The 21,570-nt window shown below is 31.9% G+C and overlaps 2 protein-coding genes across 4 annotated transcripts; one reads left to right on the top strand and one right to left on the bottom strand.

The window, feature by feature from the left end:
- Window positions 1–566: 566 nt before the first annotated feature.
- ATS1 (phospholipid/glycerol acyltransferase family protein) lies at window positions 567–6,960 on the bottom strand. Its single transcript, XM_021122760.2, has 13 exons — window positions 6,517–6,960; window positions 5,521–5,618; window positions 4,566–4,652; window positions 4,279–4,376; window positions 3,691–3,748; window positions 3,458–3,559; window positions 3,291–3,352; window positions 3,088–3,198; window positions 2,771–2,849; window positions 2,123–2,242; window positions 1,930–2,031; window positions 1,219–1,397; window positions 567–1,008 (listed from the first exon to the last, which is right to left on the bottom strand). The coding sequence occupies exons 1-12, from the start codon at window positions 6,821–6,823 to the stop codon at window positions 1,263–1,265; spliced, it is 1,359 nt and encodes a 452-aa protein (XP_020978419.1). The 5' UTR covers window positions 6,824–6,960; the 3' UTR covers window positions 567–1,008; window positions 1,219–1,262.
- Window positions 6,961–17,276: 10,316 nt separating this feature from the next.
- Window positions 17,277–19,792, top strand: LOC107642355 (NAD(P)-binding Rossmann-fold superfamily protein). 3 transcript variants are annotated; one of them, XM_088489163.1, is made up of 8 exons: window positions 17,277–17,399; window positions 17,500–17,631; window positions 18,105–18,198; window positions 18,297–18,385; window positions 18,455–18,510; window positions 18,652–18,798; window positions 18,935–19,060; window positions 19,388–19,792. In XM_088489163.1, the coding sequence occupies exons 2-8, from the start codon at window positions 17,516–17,518 to the stop codon at window positions 19,666–19,668; spliced, it is 909 nt and encodes a 302-aa protein (XP_088345289.1). In that variant the 5' UTR covers window positions 17,277–17,399; window positions 17,500–17,515; the 3' UTR covers window positions 19,669–19,792. The 3 variants fall into 3 exon arrangements, with proteins under 3 accessions (XP_088345289.1, XP_088345290.1, XP_016201167.1); XM_088489164.1 differs by lacking the exon at window positions 17,277–17,399 and having other exon boundaries at window positions 17,406–17,631; window positions 18,120–18,198; XM_016345681.3 differs by lacking the exon at window positions 17,277–17,399 and having other exon boundaries at window positions 17,406–17,631.
- Window positions 19,793–21,570: the final 1,778 nt, after the last annotated feature.

The following is a 21,570-nucleotide window of genomic DNA, read 5'->3' as shown; positions in this document are numbered from 1 at the left end:
GAGACATTTACTGTCACTTTTCTTCTATCACTTTACCGTTTTCTTTTAAAATGACTCACTTTTTTTACTACCTGAACAAGTACAGCTTAAACGGCTAAAGGTATACGTCAACTATTAAAAAGTAGGATAAGGACATAAGCTTCTCTTCTCTCCTTTTTTTAACCTCATAAATAGCCCAAGCATGTTCTTTACAAGTTGGGCCTAAATATAATTGCTTTGATCCATATTCAAGTATTAAAGGGCACACAGCAAGTCAGCAACCCAAGAAAATCTGTTATTTTTATTTTGAAAAACTGTTGGACCCCGCCTTTGTGATAGAATAAAAACGGGTTTGAAATCCTCGTTGTACAAGTAGCAATCCATTAGCCACCAATAAACTCTTAAATGAATTTCAGATTTGCAGCAGAAGGCAGATTAACTCTTGGCCTATCACACTGGAAGATACCGTGGATAACAACAAAAAAATAGACAGGGTAAAAATACTTCCTGCTTTTACCCAAAAAATAAAAAATATTTAATGCTCTTCATCCAATCTCACAATCTAAAACATTTCATCAAGAGACAGGTTGTAGTAGGGCCAAACAATCATATATATTGTGGAATGAATTTGACTTGAAAGTTATACATGGAAGTAGTAATTAGCTTTCATGTATTCATTCAACTAGCTACAAGAGATTGATACACAAAATTGTGACTTAACAAAATAATATTCAAATGTAGTATTCTTGATGATCAGTCAATGGGACCGGAACTAAGAGGGACCTGTACAGTAAAGTGGCTGAATTTGAACCTTTTGAAACAGGTTCCTGCTGAATTCAACTATATCATAAAGGTATATCCAAAAAATTCAAAAAACAAAAAAAAAGGTGCCTGCAAACTTCCATCCAGCTAAATAGCTAATCATTCATTGGGTGAAGGCAGCAAGCAATGAGCAATTCCCTCTGCACTCTGGTGAGCTGAGATAAAATTGCTTGAAAGCGTCTTATAAGGGGAAAAAAACATTTCGACCTTCAGCAAAGGAAAAAAAATGAGAAAAATAGAATATTAATTATAATTTTCCAGGTTCAAGTAAATATGATATTATTCGGACCTCCCATTTAAATCCTTTCTCTGCACTTAAATTTAAGGATATTATCCACTTTAAATTGTATCCGCCAGATTAACGTATGTGTAGTTATACAGCTGCAGATTTCTAAGATTACAAAGTTAGAATTGTACCTGATTATCAGAGAAAAATATAATGAAGAACATTCAGATTTGAACTAGTTCCACGGCTGTGACAACGAGACTTTAGGAGTTGACGCTTGTAACCCTTTTTTGCCATGTACCGCAGCTTTCAGCACAGTATATTGCTCAGTCACGGAATCATACAGAACTTTTGTAGAGTCATCCTTGGCCTGCTCCAAAGTCCAAATATAATCCATAGCATACCAATCAAATTAACGATGGAAAAGAACGCAATCTCTTTTTCAAACTTAGATTTTACAAGTTAAAACCACCTGTTGATTTGAGTAGAGAACTCAAGGATACAAAAGACAGGCATTGCACTTAGTTTCACAAGTATTCATTTCACGAAAAGAAGGTAGTTAATACATTCAGATGAGGCAAAGTTCTACTTGCAGGCCATCACAATTTTTACATTCAAAAGTCACAGGCAGATCAGGGAGGGACTTCTTAAAAGCATAAATTTTACTTGGAATTTTGTGCAGTCTCAACAACAAAAACAAAAATATCACTTTTTTTGTACTTGAAATACAGCTTTAAACAAAATAACATTGTTATGACTCTTAATTAATTACAACTCCTCAGTTGGAAGATAACAATTCGACAATAGGTGATTTCTCCCAGGAAAACTGGTGGAGTCAATGGCAAATAAGAAATTTAATAAACATGGGTACTGAAAAGTCCAGGATATAAAATTTAACAAACCTGTTCAGGTTTTCCACTTGCAGGAAAGCTTATTGGTGGAGTCACAGATAAGGCAGTCCCATGAAAAGATATAATTCTTTTCTCCCCAATCTTTTTTTCCACCTGAAAATATATGTACACACACATTAATATAACATATCAATAAAACAAACAACAATAAACAAAAATGGACTCAGCAAGACAAGAACCATACCGTTGCTGGAGGGGGCATTATATCATAGCACAGTAATGCCATAGGATATATATGACCTGGTGGACCGGAATTCTCAACAAGTCTTCGCATATTGTCTACTGAAGCAGGATCAAAGGGTGCCTAAATACCTTATATCAGTACGGAAAGATAGTAGAACTGGCAGTGTAATGCACAAAGTAGAGCTTGATCACAAGGTTTGTTCACAACTCAGTTCTGATACAAATCCTAATGTTCATATTTTATTTTTACACGCAAAAGAGAAGGAAATAACTGTGAACAATAATCTAATTTTTCAGAGTTGCTAGACTGCATTTAGGAAAGATAACATTAGATTTATAATAGGCAGAGGAATTTTGTCTATCACTGTCACCAACTTAATACCCTTTTGACCTTGAAAAATCACCCTCAATGTTTTTCTTAGGTTAAGATTTATCTGACACAATCTAAAGAGAATCTATGTAAACTAATAGAAGCATAAAACAACCTAAAAGTCAGCATAGAAAAGAATAACTACAAGAAAACATGAGTTTGAACTATTCTACTGGTCAATATGATTAAGTTACATTATATCTATGATAATGATAACTTCAAATAACTGGGACTGTAATGCTCTTTTTTAATCTCATTTTAACAGGAAAATTAACTTACTGGTACAAATTCTCCAGTTTTTGGATCTGTTCGATCCCTACCACCACTTGGGGCAATCCAGATTAGCTGAGATCCACCCCTGTACCAAAATACAGAACTTTAACAGCTGAAAGCCAAAATAATGGACATTTGACCAACCAACACAAACAATTAATTGAAGAAATTCTCTGCAGTTACTTTTTATATTTCCTTTTAAGAATTATATTTAAATTTCAAAAGCTTACAGGTTCCAAGAAAACATGGCCTAAGATTGATAAACTACAGAATTCAGAATCTATAAAGAAAAGAAGTTTTTAACTCTACACTAATAGATATACCTTAAAAGCACAGCCATCTCCTTCAAACTTCGTGTATTTGCTTTTTTTTTCATCTCTATTTGTGAGGGGTCGTCAAGCATGTGCTTTTTAGAGTATACACAAATCAGATTCCTATAAAAACAAAGATTATTACGTCAACTACATTCGTTAAAATAAACATATGGACATATTTCAAATTTAATAAACCGAAGTATAAAATAAACCTGCCAATACTGAAGGGCTTGCACATAGGATCAGTAACAACTCTATCTCCTGCTACATAGATCTGTATAACAATTGGCAGAATTCAATTACTTCAGTGGTTACACATGTACACAAAGACTGTTAAAACAACAAAACAATAAAAATTATAAAATTATAAAAAAATTACCATGTTTTCAGCAAGATGTGGGGCCTTTTTTTCAATTAGCAGTGCAATAACAGCAGGATCTGCTTCAGTCTGGTGATTTGACATCAAGATGATATTGTGTCCCTGCAGTAATATTTGAGTCTTAGAATTCCCTCCCACATCTATTAAAATGTTAACAAAGGGAGAATATACAGCAAGCAAATAATCAAATAGATAACTCAAAGGCATGAAGTAAGGACATTAAAAACTGTAACCTTCTTAAGTCTTTCTTCCATTTCAGTGAAAAGGGGCATGTTGCCAACATAAGAATTTCTGCAACAAAGATCCACCCAAATTGCGTAAAGCTGAGGCACAGCAAGATGGAATTCATATTGTATTTAAAACTGGTTATCAAAAAGCCCAAACACTTTGAGAATGGGGTTTACAGTTTGCCACATTCCGCAGACAACACAAGTCTATTGGTGAAGTAAATGGCATGAATGAGATTTACTAATAACATAATAGAGTTTGAGAAATGAGGAGAATTTGAGAGTATGATTCTGAATATTCTGTATATTAGTTTAGTGTTAGCGTTGAATTGTGCTTTATATACATGTGTAGACAAGTGTGTAGATGTGTATAGCTTGTAAGCACAAGCAAGCCTCGGGCAGAGAGGTCATTCTATCTTAAATTAGTTATCACAACTGTCTCAGTAGTTACAGCTATCCCATCAAGCTAATTGTCTTTACTCTCTTACTAGCTTACTCTATTAAGTGTAGGTGATCAACTATTAAAGTCAAATCAGTAAATCAAACAGGTTGATATCAAACATAAGAAAGAGAGACACAAGTTTTAAAACTCACTTGAAATCAATTAGAGGACGGATATAATTTTGACCAAACGTGTAGTAGTCGAAAGGCTCCCTCTTTGCTTTGTGGTGTGGCTCAAAGACAAAGGGATCCTATTCAAAAAAAAGGGGAAAAAAATCAGTAAAAAGCTTTGAGCATGTCATTCATCTAATGCAGGGGAAAAATATCAAGCTAAACATGCATATATTCCAGATGCATGTCTAAATATGAAATATTCTTTAAATAAAAATTCTCTGAGCATGGAAACAAGCAGCACAACGTATCTGAGAATTCAACCTTACCGACACATCCAAAGATATGCGATCTAGAAAAGCAGACATATTTGACAAAACAATCTCGTCTGCCTTGGGATTTCCACTTTTGACTACCTGAAACGTGATTGCAAGCACAAGAAGCGTGTCTAAGTTGTCTAAGCCTTTTAAATTCCATAATAATAATTGCTTTCACTATCATCAAGATTATCCATGCTAAGACAATGAATAAGTTTCAGGTAATAAGCAAAGCACTTAAAAAATTTTCAAAAATTTCAAGTGTAATAATTCCAAAAGTTGCATCTGTTAAAGCAATATTGAAACCAAGGTTATAGATAGGAAACCATTTGTAGTGCAAGTGCATATACAATGAATGCATTTGAATATTTTCCTTGTTTGGGGATTAAAAGGATATTGTTTGGTAAGGTATACTGGCCATATTCTCCGCAATCCCTAATACATTTTTCTTTGCAATTCCTCTCCTTTCTCTATTTATGTACCATTCATATCAGTGTCCAACATCTCAATTAAAGAGACACGTAGGAGGTTTTTTCTTTTGTTAGGGCAATTTTTTTTTTTTTTGGGGGGGGGGGGGGGTCGTGTTGAATTGGGGGGCAAGATGTTTGGTAAAAAACTAATATTCAGTTCTTGTTACATAAATAATCGATCATGCATCAAGTAGGCTGAAGCAAACAAACAAGAATATATTATAGCGCTGACAGATACAGCTATCGTGTCATCCTCAAAGCACATTATTTTGGGAATTCAGCTCCATGGTGAATCATAAGGGAACTGGCATCCCTTTTTAAAGATAGTAGGAATAATTAATCTGAAAGAATGAAGATGCACAGCTTCACTTCTTGAATTGTATGTCAAGAAAAATGTCCAGGCAGCAAAAAGCATGCATAAAATTGAATGTTAAACCACAAAGTGTGTGGAGGATGCACGTGTATGAAAAAACAAAAAAATATGAATATTAACTTACTGCACTTTTATAGTTTTTGTACACTTCTTCCATCCCTGCAGCAACGTGAGCAGGCAGATTTCCTGATTGTGCTTCCTTCTTGATTCCAGAAAGAAGCTCTGCAAATAAACAAGTATCGTGAAGGGAGATGAATTTTGTGGAAGAAAGATTGTACTCAAAACTCATCAATGTAAAAGTTTTGCTTCAGACAATAATAATAACAATAACAATAACAGTAATAATAAAGCAAAAAGTCATGCTGATTCCTTCTCTTTTACTATATTCTTGTATCTACATCTCTACATCTCAGACTCTAACAGACAGAATCTTCCTTTTGTCTTATCACCTATCTTAATACCCTGCAGTCCACCGACAGACAGACCTATATATTGTTTCTCACTAGCTCAACAAAACTAAAATTAGCAAGCCTCGTAATTTTCATCCCTCAGAATTTTTATTTCTCAATATGTAGTCATAGGCTATAATTTTGGTTCTCTTTTAATTGCAAAACTGGACCACTATAAATTAGCTGTGTCTGAAATAACTATGCATGATTTATCCTCCTTCCTTCTCTTCCCATTAGGAAGTATACAATTAACAAAAAATATATACCAAAAATGAAAAAATTATGTATCATAGAACTACCTAATCATTTACCTAATATTACAATATAATTAATCCTCCCCCTTTTCCCATGCCAAGCTGGAAAAAGCGCTAGAGTCTAGCAGTTAGTTATAAATTACATAAGCAAAAAAGGCCCAAACAGCAGCCGGCGCAGATAAAAACAAAAATCCCAAACCTAAAGAAACCAAATTAATACATCACCAAACCATAACAGCATACATTAAATTAAAATAAAATAAAATAAAATAAAATAAAAAATACACCCAATCATTGCATCCAAACCTCATTCCTTCTCAAACTTTCTTGATTCATTCCAGCTCAATAATAATAATAATAATAATAATAATAATAATAATAATAAAAGAAATGAGATGAAGAAAGAGAAAGAGGAACCTTGTTCAGAGCGAGCGTTGAGGAAAGTGCGGGTAGAGACAGCTGCCATTTTGGGAGGAGAGGCAAGATAGTCTTGTGCCTTAATCTTAGGCTTGAAAGAGTAGAGAGAAGAGGCACAATAGCAAGAACAAGAAGTATAGTAAACGGATGAAGAAGAACAGGAAGGAGGAGGAGGAGGCTTTGAAGAGAAGGAAGAAACCCTAGGAACGAAGAATGCGGGAAACGGAGACTGAGAATGAGAAGAAGAAGCATTGGTGGATATGGTAAACACGCCCTGTGCCGCACGCTGAGCGAGAGACCCGTTCATCGTTTCGTTTCGTTTCGTCACGCACAGAAACAAAGAAAAGAAAATGAAAGAAAAGAAAAGAATGAATGAATGAGAGTGAATAGTGAGGAAGAGAGAGAAAGCGTTGTGAGAGAGAAAGAGAAAGAAGAAGAGAGTGTGTCATTGGCGGGCTCACGTGCTTTTCCGTCTTTTAAGTGGGACCCACCGTTGCCACAGTGGGAGCCAATGGTTTCTCCAATCAACCCAGATTTGACACGTGTCAATTATTTAACGGACCATATTCCCTCACCGGATAAACCCCCTTTTTTTTTAATTAATCTTTTTTTTTTTGTCTGAATTCTGACCTTTCCTTTCTTTGAAGAAATCAATTTCTTGCTATTAACTTAATATACTGATAAATATTTAATCTCAATGGCTACCACTTGATTTTGGCAAATGTGAAGGGGGAAAAAAATAATTAAAAACTAGTCCATGTGATATAGTCCAGTTTTTAGTTTGTACGAAATGGAATTCCTCTATAGTTAGATGAATCAATTGAATTACATTTTTTTTTCAAATAATCAATTACATTTCCTATTTTTGGAAAATGTGATTTTATTAGCCTGTGATCAAACTTTTATCTCAATATAATATTATTGTAGACAGCTAAATTTAGTATTGTAATAGTTACTTAATGTAAACATCTTTTTTATTGAGGTTAATATAATCTTTGAAATTATTTTGTAAAACTTAATTAACTCAAAATTAGTAGATACTAATTAAATATGTGTGTCTGTGTGCGTGTGGTGTGAGTGGTATTCACTATTCATAAGCAACACAGGTGTGTATTATATGATTCTTCAACCTTATCCACATGCTGCTGTAGCATTATTATTATTCATACCTTAAATATTCGATCAATAATTAATTTGTATTGCAAGTCGCTTTCTTTTATCCAAATGTCATAACTCGCATCATGAGAAAATATTTGACTAAGACAAGTTTTGTTCTGGGTCGTCTATTTAAATATTATTATCACAAAATCAAAAGTTATTTATTACTGTGTATCTTTTTTAATTTCCTTATCATATATATTCTTGCATAGTGGGATGATATTCTCAGCGGTACACGTAGTTTTGTCTCCGACAACAAGGGATGATTCATATTATGCCTTTTTACCAAACCAACCACACACGGTGCATAATTCTTATACAATTATTTTTTTTTTGGAGAAAAGAACAAAGAGGCCTTTAACTTTTTGTTTCGTGGATATTTTTATTTTTGACCATTAAAAAATATTTTTAAATTTCTGACTTTCACAAAATTTAGACGAATTAGTCCCTGACGGAGGCATTTGGACGGATCAGTCCCCGACAGAGACATTTGGATGGAGGGACTGATCTATCCAAGTTTTATCAAAGTCATGAACTTAAAAGTATTTTTCAATGGTTAGGAACAAAAATGTCCGCAGAACAAAAAGTGAGGGACCTATTTGTCATTTTTTCTCTTTTTTTTTTGGGATCAAAGTTCTTATACAAGATTAACAACTAAATAAAATTGTAGGGTTTTACTGTGTTTTAAAACACACACTTTTTAAATTCAATTTTATGGTATATTATTAAGGGGGACAATAGAATATACAGAGTTTAAGTTTTATTTTAATTCTGCTTATGAGTGTAAATATTTTTTTTTTACTTTTATAAATGTTATTTTATTTACAAATTTAAACATTTTCCACTCAAATTCTATTTGTAAGAATAATTATTCGTCTTAATCTATTAAGAAAATATTTTTATAGAACAAACAAAATAATAATTAAAAAAGATCTATTCAATATGTCTAATTAGTTGGTTGTTTTGTCGTGGGCTCACAACAGTTCCACCTAACTTGTCCTTGTGTATTTTTTTTTTTTTTCTCCATTTTCATGATCTTTTATCTTTAGTGAACTATAAATAGTGATTTCAGTGAGCATAATTCGACAATTGAGGACGTATAATTCAGATAAGAATTTTAAATAGTGATGGTAATAGATAAGGTTGAGTTTAGATATAATTTTATTGTTTTTTGCAAGTTGAGAATATTTTAATTATAATTTTACCTGTTTTTAATTTGTGGGTTATAAAAAAATGCAATATTATTATATAATTTGGTGATAATTTAAAATAGAACTGATATTTATGTAAAAAAAATGTATTAAATTATCAATTAATGATTTTTTTAGTAGTTAAGGATCTTTTGTGTTTAGTAAGAGGTCTTTGGTTCAACTAGGAGTGCACATGACCAGGTCTAGACTGAAGTTTCGACTCGAACTCAAATACTTTGGGACTAATTTGATGTGATTTTACCGGGTTTAGGGTCGAGTAATGGTCTAAAAAATAGACCCGATCATTATTTATGGTCGAGTCCAGATCAAGGCAAACCCAACTTCACTCAACTCATATGCACCCTAGGAAGAATAAAAAAGGTATATGTGTTTTAAATTAATTCCAATATTATGTTATATTAATTCTAAGCTTATTGTTTTGTTTTTAATTACATTTGTTGAATTAGAAAATAGATCAAAGAAGCATGAAATTAGAATTTATGGACAAACTCAAAGTAGTCCCTGAAATTGTACTCGAGTCTTAACGTGATCCTTGAAGTTAATAGTTACACAATTTTGTCCTCAAACTTGCACTCCAAAACTCATACTAGTTCTTAATGTGCTTTCCGTTCATCGGAACACTGAAACGAGGTCGTTTTGTATTTAAAAAAAAAAAAAAAACAAGTCTCCCCTTCCCCCAACCCGAGCTCCTTCCCCTTTCCCTTCCCCTTCCCTTTTTTCTTTCTCTCTGTTGCCGCTTCTCGTCGGCCTCCGTCACGGTGCCGCGCTGCACCGCATGCCTCCTTTCCCCAACCTAGTATCTTACACTTTTGTCTTCTCTCTATCTCTCTCTGTCTCTCCTTCTTCTCTTGTCTCTCCTCTCTGTCTCCCTCTGTCTCCCTGATCCCAAAATTAATTCTTCTATTACTTCATTTTGTTTTTCTTCATACACCCAGTGTAGAACAACAAATGCATAAAGACAGTATATATGCTTTCAAATTATGTGAACTTTATACAATAAACTAACGAAACAAAGATTCCAGTCAAACAAGAAAGGAACTGCAAAAACAAAATTAAATACATGCCAAAATCAATGTCCAAATATTCAAAACAAATTCCATTGTAGTACAAAAATTAAAAAAAAAAGAACCCATACAAGAGAAAAGACAGAGAGAAGAGACTAGGTTGGGAAGTAAGATGAGCAGCGTGGTGCCGTGACGGAAGCCGATGAGAGATGGTGGCAGAGGCTTCGGGTTGGAGAAGGGTCTCAGATTGGAGAAGGAGAAGAGAGAGAGGAAGGAGGAGGGGAAGGAAAAGGAAAAAGGGGAACTGGGAATGGGTTGGGGAAAGAAAAGAGGAAGAGGAGCGTGGAAGGAAAAGGGAAAGGAGAGCTGAGGAAGAGCTACTAGAAAAGGGCTGGGAAAGGAAAAAGGGACCATGGAAGGAATAGGAAAAGGGGAATTGGAGATGGAGAAGAGAAAGAGGGAGGGGAGCGTGGAAGGAAAAGGGAAAGGAAAACTAGGAAAGGGTTGGGGAAGGGGAAAGGGAGTGTGAAGGGGAAAGGGAAAAAGGAACCAAAGAAGGGTTGGAGAAGGGGGTGTTTTTTTTTTAAAAAATAAATACAAAACAACGTCGTTTTTAGTGTTCCGATGAGTAAAAAAGTCTTAGGGACTAGTATGAGTCCCGGAGTACAAGTTCCGGGACAAAATGGAGTAACTATTAACTTTAAGGACCACTTTGAGACTCGAGTACAATTTTAGGAACCACTTTGAGGTTTAACTTGAATAAAAAAGGTATATATGTTTTAAATTAATTCCAATATCATGTTATATTAATTATAAGTTTATTGTTTTGATTTTAATCACATTTGTCAAATTAGGAAACAGATCAAAGAAGGATGAAATTAGAATTTATGAACAAATTCAAGTTCAAGTATGGTTATCAATTTCTCTGTAACAAGTATTTTTTTTCTTCTTTATTAATGAGTGCATCATAATTTGTTGACATAAAATTTATCAAGATCTGGACTTCACCCAGTCGAAACCCGATTTAGTGGGGCCCAAAAGTAGTGTGATTTCATCGAGTTTAGGATCAGATAAGAGTCTCAAAAATAGACCCGATCATTGTTTAAGGTCGAGTTCGGGTCAAGACGAACTCGGTTTCACCCGGCCCTATATGCACCCCTAGGTTCACATCTACTATTAAAAGGGCATCAAAATACACAACATTAATGTTTTCACGAAAAAAGTATTTAGAATATTTTCATTCTTTCTTTAACTTGAGTGTCAGAGTATCTTTTACAAGTATTCTAAGCGACTGTTGTTCTCTAAGAAACGAAATCTACCTTATTCATTAAAGCAAGATTTATTCGAGGACGAGTTATACTTCAGATTACCTCTCCGCACAAGAACATATTCTTTTGGAGTGCACCTCACACCAACCACTAACTTTATATATAGGTTTGGTTTGATAACCTTTTAAAAAAAAGTATTTATTCTTTAAAAAAAAATCAATTTTTCATATTGTGTTTGATAAATTAAAATAATTATGTATTTGTGCATACAATTTTAAAAAAATATGGATGATTTTAAAATATTTAAAGTTAAATTTTTTAAAGTTGATTTGTATTTATCAAAATTAAAATGTCTAATATATCCCATATATTAATAAATTTTTAAATTTACTCTTACATTTATATCTATGATAATAGTTATAAATTTTAAAAATTATTTTATTAAATACAGTTATTATCGATTGTATTTATTGAAAGTTATTTTTAATTTATTTCACGAAAACATAAATATAACAACTTTTAAAAAGTTATTTTTAATTTTGATAAGTAAAACCTTTTTCATTACTTAGGGCCCGTTTGGATAGGTTTATAAGTGACTTTTTTTTAACTTTTAACTTATGAAATGGTGTAGTATTAATGTCTGGTACAATTTTCAAAACAAAATTGCAACTTTCTAAAAAGATATTTTGGTACTTAAGGAGAAGTTAAAAAAAATGACTTCTCTCGTAGTAAAAAGCTTTTTATTACTTTTCTCTTAAAATAAATACTTTTAGAACTAAAAAAACTAAATACAAAATAACTTATTTATAAGCTACTTTTAATATAAGCATTTATTGTTTAAACTATTTTTTTAAAAGTAACTTAATTAAGTTGTTTATCCAAATTGAACCTTAATTTATAAAAATATATAGAGTTTCGAACTAATGAGTTTTGAACCATTTATAGTTAATAGTTAATCTTAGACTAAATTCCAATAATAATTTTTCAAATTTCCAATTTTTGTCAATTTGGTCCCGCAAATCTCATCTGCACTATAATGGCCTCCGAAATTAAGTTCAGAGCACTGTAGTGATCTTTAAACCCCTTTTCAGCATTAATTCAACAAATGAAGGAATGATCTAGTACTCTCTTATCACACTGGATTAGTGTAAAACAACAACGTTATTATTTAAAAATTAAAACTCAACAAAGATCGAAATAACGTTGTTTTAATTATGGTGGGTATGTAAAACGGTTTTTACATTATCCTTTCGACTTTTATTGAGCGCTAGACAAAAACATCATCGTTTTACACGCATGAAACATGGACACTTTGTTGAGTTATCGTGTTCACGTGTTAGACATATTTTGGACACGACACTTATCGACATTCGTCTGACACGCGTGTCTGTCGTGTCCAACTGTGTTTTAATAAAAAATAAAAAATTCTTTTCCGAACACACTTGGACACACCTAAATACCATCACATGTTCGCGTGTCCAGCCATATTCTTAACATATATCGTTGAAATGAGTTTAGAAATAATCTATATTATTACGAGGAGTGCTAGGAACCAGCAATTTTTGTGTTTTGTAACCATCAATTGGCCATCAATAGTATTTTTAATGGTGTGAGATTACATCCAATGATAAGAAATCACTCACTTTTCTTTTGATGGTTAAGTGTTGGCCACAAAACACAAAAGTTGCTGGCCTCCTAGACTTTTTCTATTATTATTTATTAAAACAAAAAATATTTTAGATACTTTTATATAGTTAAAAAAAGACATTAAAAACAGTTAAAAAATTATTTTATATTTTAACAGCAATAAAATATCAAAAATTTATTGTAATTTATCTAAATAATACTTTATATTCTATATATATGCCGTCTCCCCGTATCTTATAAGATTTTAAAATTTGTGTATTCGCGTGTCTTGTATCGTGTCGTGTCCCGTATTCGTGTCAGTGTTCGTGCATCATAGTTTTATACTAATCTAGTGTGCCAAACAAATGTTAGATTTTAGTATATATTTATCGAGATAGCCTCAAAAAAGAATTTTTAAATTATTATAATGTCTAAAACTCAATTACAATTAAAATCTGATAGATTATATTAATGAAAATTGTGAATATAAGGGATTGTCATTAAGCTTAAGATGGAAAAATGATGGTAGGAAACAGGAGTAACTCTCATTTTTTGGAGAAGGAAATATTTGAACAAAATTTTGAATGCGAATAAAATATAATATTCATCACAAAACATTGATGCATGTATTGGTACCACCAAACTAATTCTATTCTGATCACATTATCTGCTATACTTTGTCTTACTTGAAGTAACGTATGTGGCTAATTAAATGGATAGATTAGTCTCCCATGGTTTTCATTTTTTGTATTATTGTTCCCATTTGGAAACAATGTTTTGTTTGGAAGTTAATATTAATATAAAATGGCCATGGTGGGCAGCACTTTCCATTTTATGTTAGTTTTTATTTAAGATGATTGCTATATTGCTACCTAACTTTGACACTAGACAAGATTTTTAACTTATTTTTTTTCAGTTTTCAGTTTTTCCAATTAAATTCTCAACTTTAATTCTTTAAAAAAGGAGGAAAAAAAAATACAAAATAGATGTATACAGATAATATTTAAGACAGATACTTATGGAACTCATGAATGTGATGTGTCTGGGTATGAAAATAAGGCGTGCTAGACCAATTGTGGGACAGCTTTATGTGAGTGGCAGGAGTTAAAATTCGGACCCTGCAATTTTTGTGCATCGGAGGATCCGATTTGGTAGGGGCTGAAATTTGAATTTCACATCATACAAATCGGATGGTGCGTTTTGTATATATATATATGAATTTTTATATGAATCCGTATTCTTAGCTACAACTCAGACCATCCGACAAGCTATGAAGAACTCGCATGGTCCGATTTGTGGTGTTTTGACACCACATAGGTCAAGCACCTCTCTTCTCCATAATCGCGTCCAACCCAATCTTTGCCTCCATATTAAAATTTAAAAAACGCTGATAGCGATACGTGAATAATTTAGTTTTTTAAAATTACCTAATGATTTATTAATTTTGGATAATTTTACAAAATTAAACTAATCCAATTTGTTATGGATACTAAGTTAGTTTACATTTTTAATATTAAAATGGTCAGTATTTAAATTTTTTATGGTTAAAACTGGTAATATACTCTTGATAAATATATAATTTTCATGTCAAAACAACTCAATAAGCTGATATACAAAATTTAGATATTTCGTGATCAATTTTTCTTGTCGTTCTCTTAAATAAAGCCGGATAAAAATTATTTTGTTAAAAATAGTTTTGAAAAACACTATGGAACCTGTTCTAGAATGGTTAAAACAAGAGAATCTGTCTTATTAATCAGATTAAGCCTTGCCCTTGGCTAATTCTTATTTTAGGTAACATTATTCATTATAGATTTTTGTTTTAAATAAACATATATATCATTATCAAAATTGCTTCAGCTATAAAAATTTTATCTATATCTCTCAATTTTATATAGATTTTAAGGATCGAATTATTGACTTTTCAGAATACAACTCTCAACTTTGAGACTATATCATGAAACTACTAATCACAAAAATTTAAGCTGATAGAAGAAGGTAACATAGTTATATCTCTAACCTAGTTATATCTCTAACCCTTTTTTTTTTTTTGCAATACTTGTTATTTTATTTTATGTTTTCGTCCAATTATTTCTTCTTCGGCTTTTTTTTTTTGAAGTGAAGTGTAAATTTTTGTTTGAATGCAACTCTCACTCTTCGTCTGTTGGATTTAATTTTGGGCCTCGCTTTTTGGTGTTATCGCCTGTTGAGAAGGAACAAATACCATAAAATGTAAGTCGCCAAAAAAAAAAGAAAAGTCACAAAAAAAATTACCATAAAATGTTTTTTTATGAAAGTCCTTCTTCTTAGCAAATGTTTTTATGTTATTTTTTTAATAAAAAGTTAAAAACCTTTTTATTTTGGGTTAGAACAAGAGAAATAAGAAAACAGGCCACAACCAATTTAACAAGAATAAGTAACGACCAAAAAACATAAAAACCCAAGAGAAACAAGTAAAAACCTTCGACCCAAAATAAAAAAGAGAAAAAAATAAAAAATAAAAATAATATATATAAAATATTATTCGTACACTAAACACTTGGATTTAGATCCTTTAAATTTTTAATTTCACTCTAGAGGATAAAGTGTGATCTTTCACCATTTATTTCATAGGTGAGACCACGAGAAAATATGAGAGAGAAACCATTCAAGGGTGAGAGATCACACTTTACCCTCTAAAATAAAAAAATTCAAAATTTAGAGAATCTAAATTCCTAAGCACTTATATCAATAAAATTTATGATGTGTGAAATTTAGTAAATAATTTAAAGATGATGATGATTTTGATTATTATTATTATTATTATACATTTTTTTAGAAGAGTCTAATTCTTTAAAGTCTACATCGAACAATAATTTTGTTCCATAAATTGTTAAAATATACAAGTTTAAGAGAATATTTTATAGTTTAATTTTGATGCATTGATAGTGTAAAATATTTTTTATTTTTGGATGATCATTCATTTAATTAATATAAATAATAGTTATATAAAATTACATAATTAAAAGTACGTATAAAATTTTACACTGATAGTGTATTAAAATTAAATTTATATTTTTAATCATAAAATACAATTTTCGTAAGTTCAAAACCATGAGATATTAAAGATGACCTATTTTGTAAGGTAGGTTAAGAAATATGAAATTGTGGTGATTCTTGCTCCATGGGGTGGGTTTACTTATAAGAAACTTGAACCTTTTAAGTTAGCAAAGCAGTTTATGAGAAATCGTGATTCATAATATGCATAGTTAGAGTCTATATAGGTGCTTCTAAGTGTAGAAAATATCGGTTAATTCTTCCTTACCCGTCGTGGAGTGATATTACTTGCAAATTGCAATCATGGTTTTACAAATAAAACACTTAAATATCTGATATTCAATCTATATAACAAGACCTAACTTTTCTATTGTTATAGAATGAAGAGTACACTAAACCATGTGCCCTAAATTAAAGTAGCTTGGTAGGTATGATTACTCATTTACAGGGATGGCTGAGTAAGATAAGTATTATTTTTTTTTTTTTTTGGTATTTAGTGAATTTGGTTAGGTGAACAATGAAAGATGCAAATAACATGAATAACAGGCCACATTTTAGACTTACTAATAAAAATTATATCTAATTAATTCAAAAATTAATTTTTAAATTAAAATTAATTTTTTTAACCTATTATTTATGTTGTTTAAAAAAACATTATTTTTTTATATTTTTTCGTATTTAATTACGGTTTTATTTTTTATCTAATTATTTTGGTGCATTTTATTTTTGTCACATATCCAAACTTATAAATATAAATATAGTAATTAGAATATCAATTTAAATTTAATTTTAAAGATCTTTTAATACTATGATTTTAAATAAATTAGTGAATTTTATAAAATTTTTATAATTTTACGATTTAAATTTTATTATAATTTATGTATTACGTATTTAATTAATTTTTTAATTTTATATCAAATTTTAACTTATTCTACCTTACCAAGATGTGAAATATAAAAAAAAAAGAAGTGGATTTTACTCAAATTCGCTCCAAAACTTGGTTTATGATTAAAATTTTTGACTCAAATAGAACAGGACACTGGGAGCGAATCCAAATTGTCATTTCTATTCATTACACACTTAAGAAAATGAATTTTTTAATTTTTTTAATTAAGAGTATAAAATGTGATATCAAAATTTTTAATTTTTTTCTAATATTTTTTTATTCTACTTATAAAATATATGGTTAGATAGAGGAGTATTAGAGGGCCAGTAACTTTGTGATTTATAGTTATCAAATAATCATCAATAATAATTTTAATAGTGTGAGATTGGTGTGAGATTTTATCCAATGACTTACTTTTTCTTGTTAGTTACATACTGGTCAAAATTTAAAAAAGTTGTTACCCCTACACTTTCCCTTATACTTTACATCTTTAAATGAAAAAAAAATTAAGAAGATTCAATCTCATTTCCTTAGAGTAGTACAAGAGAAAAAAAAAAGACAAAAAAAAAAGAAGGGAGAAAAAATAAAATAAAAAATAGAAGAAAAGAGAGAAAGAAAGAAGAGGAAGGAAAGGGAAACTAGTGGCATTGAAAAATGATGAGGTTCCCAAAATTACAATACACATAGCGTGGTGGTTGTGAATCTTCCGTTTTAACCTTCTGCTTCTCATTTCTCATTTCTCTCTTACTCTTTCTTTTCTTCTCTCTACTACTAACACTGCAAGTGTTGTGCAGCTTGTGCTCCATAAAAATGGCGTCTTTTCTCACTCTACCAGCTATTTCCACACGACCCATAATTCCCAGTGCCTTCTATCTCAAGAGACCTGTCTTTCAATCCCCACCCACTTTGCATTTCAAACAAAACCGGTTAGTCCTCCAACCCCCACTTCACAACAATTTATTTTCTGTTTTGCTTTTTTATCATAATTTTTCATGTTTCGTGCTATTTGCAACCGTTTGGAGCATGCGGAAGTTGAATTAGTTTAGTGGTGTTCATTATTTTGTCCCTTTGTGTTTGAATTAAGACTTTTTATTTCCCCCCATCATAAAGGTTTAGACTTTAGAGGTTTTTGTAATGAATTGGATTGGACTGCATGAGCATTTGATGATGAGTTAATAAAGCAAAGCCCTTCTTGTTAATTGCAAATTTCCTTTAGTATGGATTTGTATTTAGTCTATGTTATGATGCAGTGTGTGTTGTGCTAATTTTTTTTCAATATCATTAATTGATTATCTATGTTCTTAAAATCTTCATGCTGCAGCATGTAACAGAAACATTACTTTTTCCAAATATCCATGATATGTCCTCTTAAATTGTTTATGCATATACCTTTGAGCAGGTTTTCTGTTTGCAGCAGTTCTGCAGAAACAGGTTACAGGACCGATTCCAGATCTAACACTATAGATGTTGTGGCTGATATTAAAAGCGAAAGGGTATTTACAAATTAAATGTCTCAGTTTTACTGATTTGATGTTATACATAATTCTTTAGCTGAAGCATTGTTACTTAGATTAAATGTCTCTGTTTGTAGATTGTAGTCTTGGGAGGGAGTGGCTTTGTTGGTTCTGCCATATGCAAGGCAGCAGTATCCAAGGGCATAGAAGTCATAAGCCTAAGCAGGTTTGTGAATTGTGATGTTCAACTTATTTATGTCTATGTTTGTATACATACACTTACTCGATTTTACAGATCAGGACGTCCTACTTATCCAGATGCATGGGTAGATCAAGTTACTTGGATTGCAGGCATGCTACCTAAATCTTATACTAAGCAGAATCTCAGTTTGTTTTATCTGTTATTTTAGATAGTTATTTTGTTTTAACTCTCTTATGAGTTTGTTGTAATAACTCTCTGGAGGGTGTTTGAATGTCATGCTTAATGCACAGGCGATGTTTTTTATGTGAATTGGGATGAAGTATTAGTTGGAGCAACTGCGGTTGTTTCAACACTTGGTGGGTTTGGTAGCGAAGAACAGATGAAAAGGATTAACGGCGAGGCTAATGTCGTGGCTGTGAATGCTGCAAAGGAATATGGTGAGCCATATCATTAGTGTCATTCTGCAGTTGAATGCACTTATATGTTGGACTGTATTTTGGTCATAAACCATTGTGATCCTCTTCTACTGCATAAGGTATCCAATATTAATTATTCTCTCCTTTTGCCTTGCAGGAATTCCGAAATTCATCTTGATCTCAGTTCATGATTACAACTTACCGTCATTCTTACTTTCGTCGGGGTACTTCACAGGAAAAAGGAAAGCGGAATCTGAGGTTCTCTCTAAATACCCGAGTTCAGGTAAATGTTTTGTGCTGTTTCATGAACACTCGAATCTAAATTGGTATTTGAGCTTTGTAATCAAGGACCTAAGGTTCCAAACTAAAACCTACTTGCAAATGAGTCAATTTGTTGAAGCCTTGAAACGGTTGTCTCTAATACCAATAGAATTAACTAAAGCTCATTGAGGACAAGCCTTGACTCACAAGTAAGTGTTAGCTTTGGATGCAACCCTTTCCCGGATCTTGTATAATGCAGGATGCCTTGTTCCGGGTTGGCTTTTTTCTATTTTTTATTGAAACCTTAAAAGACACTTGATGGTTAACTTGGCTTTGAAATGTTTTTCAGGTATTGTATTGAGACCTGGATTCATATATGGGAAAAGGAGAGTGGATGGTTTTGAGATCCCTTTGGATCTAGTTGGGGTACCAGCAGAGAGAATTCTAAAAGCAACAGAGAACTTCATCAAACCATTAAGCTCTCTCCCTGCATCTGATTTGTTCTTAACCCCACCTGTTAGTGTTGATGATGTTGCATTTGCAGTTATCAATGGTGTCTTAGACGATGATTTCTTTGGCATTTTCACCGTTGACCAGATCAAAGAAGCTGCTGAAAAAGTGAGGGCATGATCCAAAATATACATGTGTAGGGAGAGTTACATGACATCAAAGTTACAAAATAACAATAATAATTGTACATTGTACATGGAATGCCAAAAATGAGTCAATGATGGGGTTAATTAAAATCTGTTGAGTGGATTCATAACTTTTTTTTAAATTTTTTTAAAATCGAAGCGAAATTATTTTCATTATTGAAGGATAGAAGACTCTTCCGAGCCTTGATCAGTTATGCATGAGGGAAGAAGATCAAAATTTCGACTACTATCGAGACTTAGAGGTAAAAGGACTTTAAAGCGGATGAAAAATGACAGGACAGTAAGATCCGATAATATTTTGATTGAAGTTTGGAAGAATTTGGAGAGAAAGACATCAGTTCGTTAACCAAACTTTATAATGAGATTTTAAGGTTAAAGAAAATGCCAGATGAATGGAAAAATAGCACCTTAATACCTATTTACAAGAATAAAGAAGATGTACAAAATTGCAAAAACTATAGAGGAATTAAACTCATGAGTCATACCATGAAAGTTATGAAAAATAGTGATAGAACAGAGGCTGAGACAAGAGGCACAAGTAACAAAGAATCAATTTGATTTTATGTCTGGCAGATCCACCACTGAAGCTACATACGAAGCATGATGGAGAGGTATCGTAATAACAAAATGATCTACATATGGTGTTTATTAATTTGAAAAAAACGTACGATAAGGTGTTAAATGAGGTCTTATGGAAAGTTTTAGAAAGGAAGAGAATAAGGATCGCATATATTCATTCAATAATGATGGGGCTACAACTAGTGTGAAGATTCAAGGTGGTGTGACTGATGAATTTTCTATTGGTATAAAAATACACCAGAGATCATCCTTAAGTCTATACTTTTTTACATTAGTCTTTGAAATACTCACACAACATATCTAAGAGCCTGTGTCATTGTGCATGTTTTTTGCCGATAATATCGTCCTTATGGGAGAGTCAAGGGAATACCCAAATAAGAAGTTGAATTTATGGAGAGAAGCTCTAAAAATGTATTATTTGCGCATAAGCCGTAGCAAGACAGAATATATGTAATATAAGTTCGGCCGCCGAAAGGAAAACCCTAATACAGAGGTGAAGATTGGAAAAAACATTTAGTTAAAAATTTTAAGTACCTTGGATTCATCATATAGGATAATAGAGAGATTGAACATGATGTAAATCATTAGATCTAAACAGGTTGGTCAAAATGGCGACGTGCATCTGGTTTTATATTTGACAAAAAAGTGCCTTTAAAACTTAAAGGTAAATTCTATCGCACTGTTATCAAACCGGCTATATTTTATGGTACAGAGTGTTAGGCAGCTAAAGGAGAACACGAACATAAACTAAGTGTGACAAAGATGAAGATGTTGAGATAGATGAGTGATCATACACAATTGGATAGAATAAAGAACAAAGATATAAAAGAGAGAGTTGGAGTAACAGCTATTATGAAAAAGATAGTAGAATCGTGTCTCAGATGATTTGGACATGTGAAAAGAAGACTGGCAGAACACTCAGTCAGGAGGATAAATGAGATAAAAGATGGACAATGGGTGAAAGGTAGAGAAAGATCATCCATGAAGTGATCAAACAAAATCTACATGTAAATGATCTCTCTATAGACATGATACATGATAGAGCTCAATAACATCGTTTGATCCATGTAGCCGATCCTACCTAGTGGAACAAGACTTTGTTGTTATTGTTGTAGTATTAATAGGTTATTTTGCCTTTATAAATTAATATATCTGAAATCAATATTGATTAGTTTCAAATGTGTAAGAAAAATTAAAGTGATTTATATGAAATGGGGTATTACTTCACATCTGGGTATTATTTATGATTTTATGTCAACTCTAAAACAGTCCAAAAACAAAGACAAAAAAATCTTAA

The sequence above is a fragment of the Arachis ipaensis genome, chromosome B5 (genome assembly GCF_059453495.1).
Source record: "Arachis ipaensis isolate K30076 ecotype BB chromosome B5, ASM5945349v1, whole genome shotgun sequence".
Lineage (NCBI taxonomy): Eukaryota > Viridiplantae > Streptophyta > Magnoliopsida > Fabales > Fabaceae > Arachis > Arachis ipaensis.
The sequence above is the reverse complement of the archived record's forward strand: the minus strand, read 5'-3'. Positions and strand labels throughout refer to the sequence as shown.

Coding starts and splice junctions, on each gene's coding strand:
- ATS1 (XM_021122760.2), bottom strand. CDS start 6,823: ATGAACGGGTCTCTCGCTCAGCGTGCGGCACAGGGCGTGTTTACCATA. Junction 3,749..4,278: donor CGTCCTCTAATTGATTTCAA/GTGAGTTTTAAA, acceptor TCTTTGTTGCAG/AAATTCTTATGTTGGCAACA. Junction 1,398..1,929: donor CAAGTGGAAAACCTGAACAG/GTTTGTTAAATT, acceptor ACTTTGGAGCAG/GCCAAGGATGACTCTACAAA.
- LOC107642355 (XM_088489163.1), top strand. CDS start 17,516: ATGGCGTCTTTTCTCACTCTACCAGCTATTTCCACACGACCCATAATT. Junction 18,199..18,296: donor CTGATATTAAAAGCGAAAGG/GTATTTACAAAT, acceptor CTCTGTTTGTAG/ATTGTAGTCTTGGGAGGGAG. Junction 18,386..18,454: donor GAAGTCATAAGCCTAAGCAG/GTTTGTGAATTG, acceptor TCGATTTTACAG/ATCAGGACGTCCTACTTATC.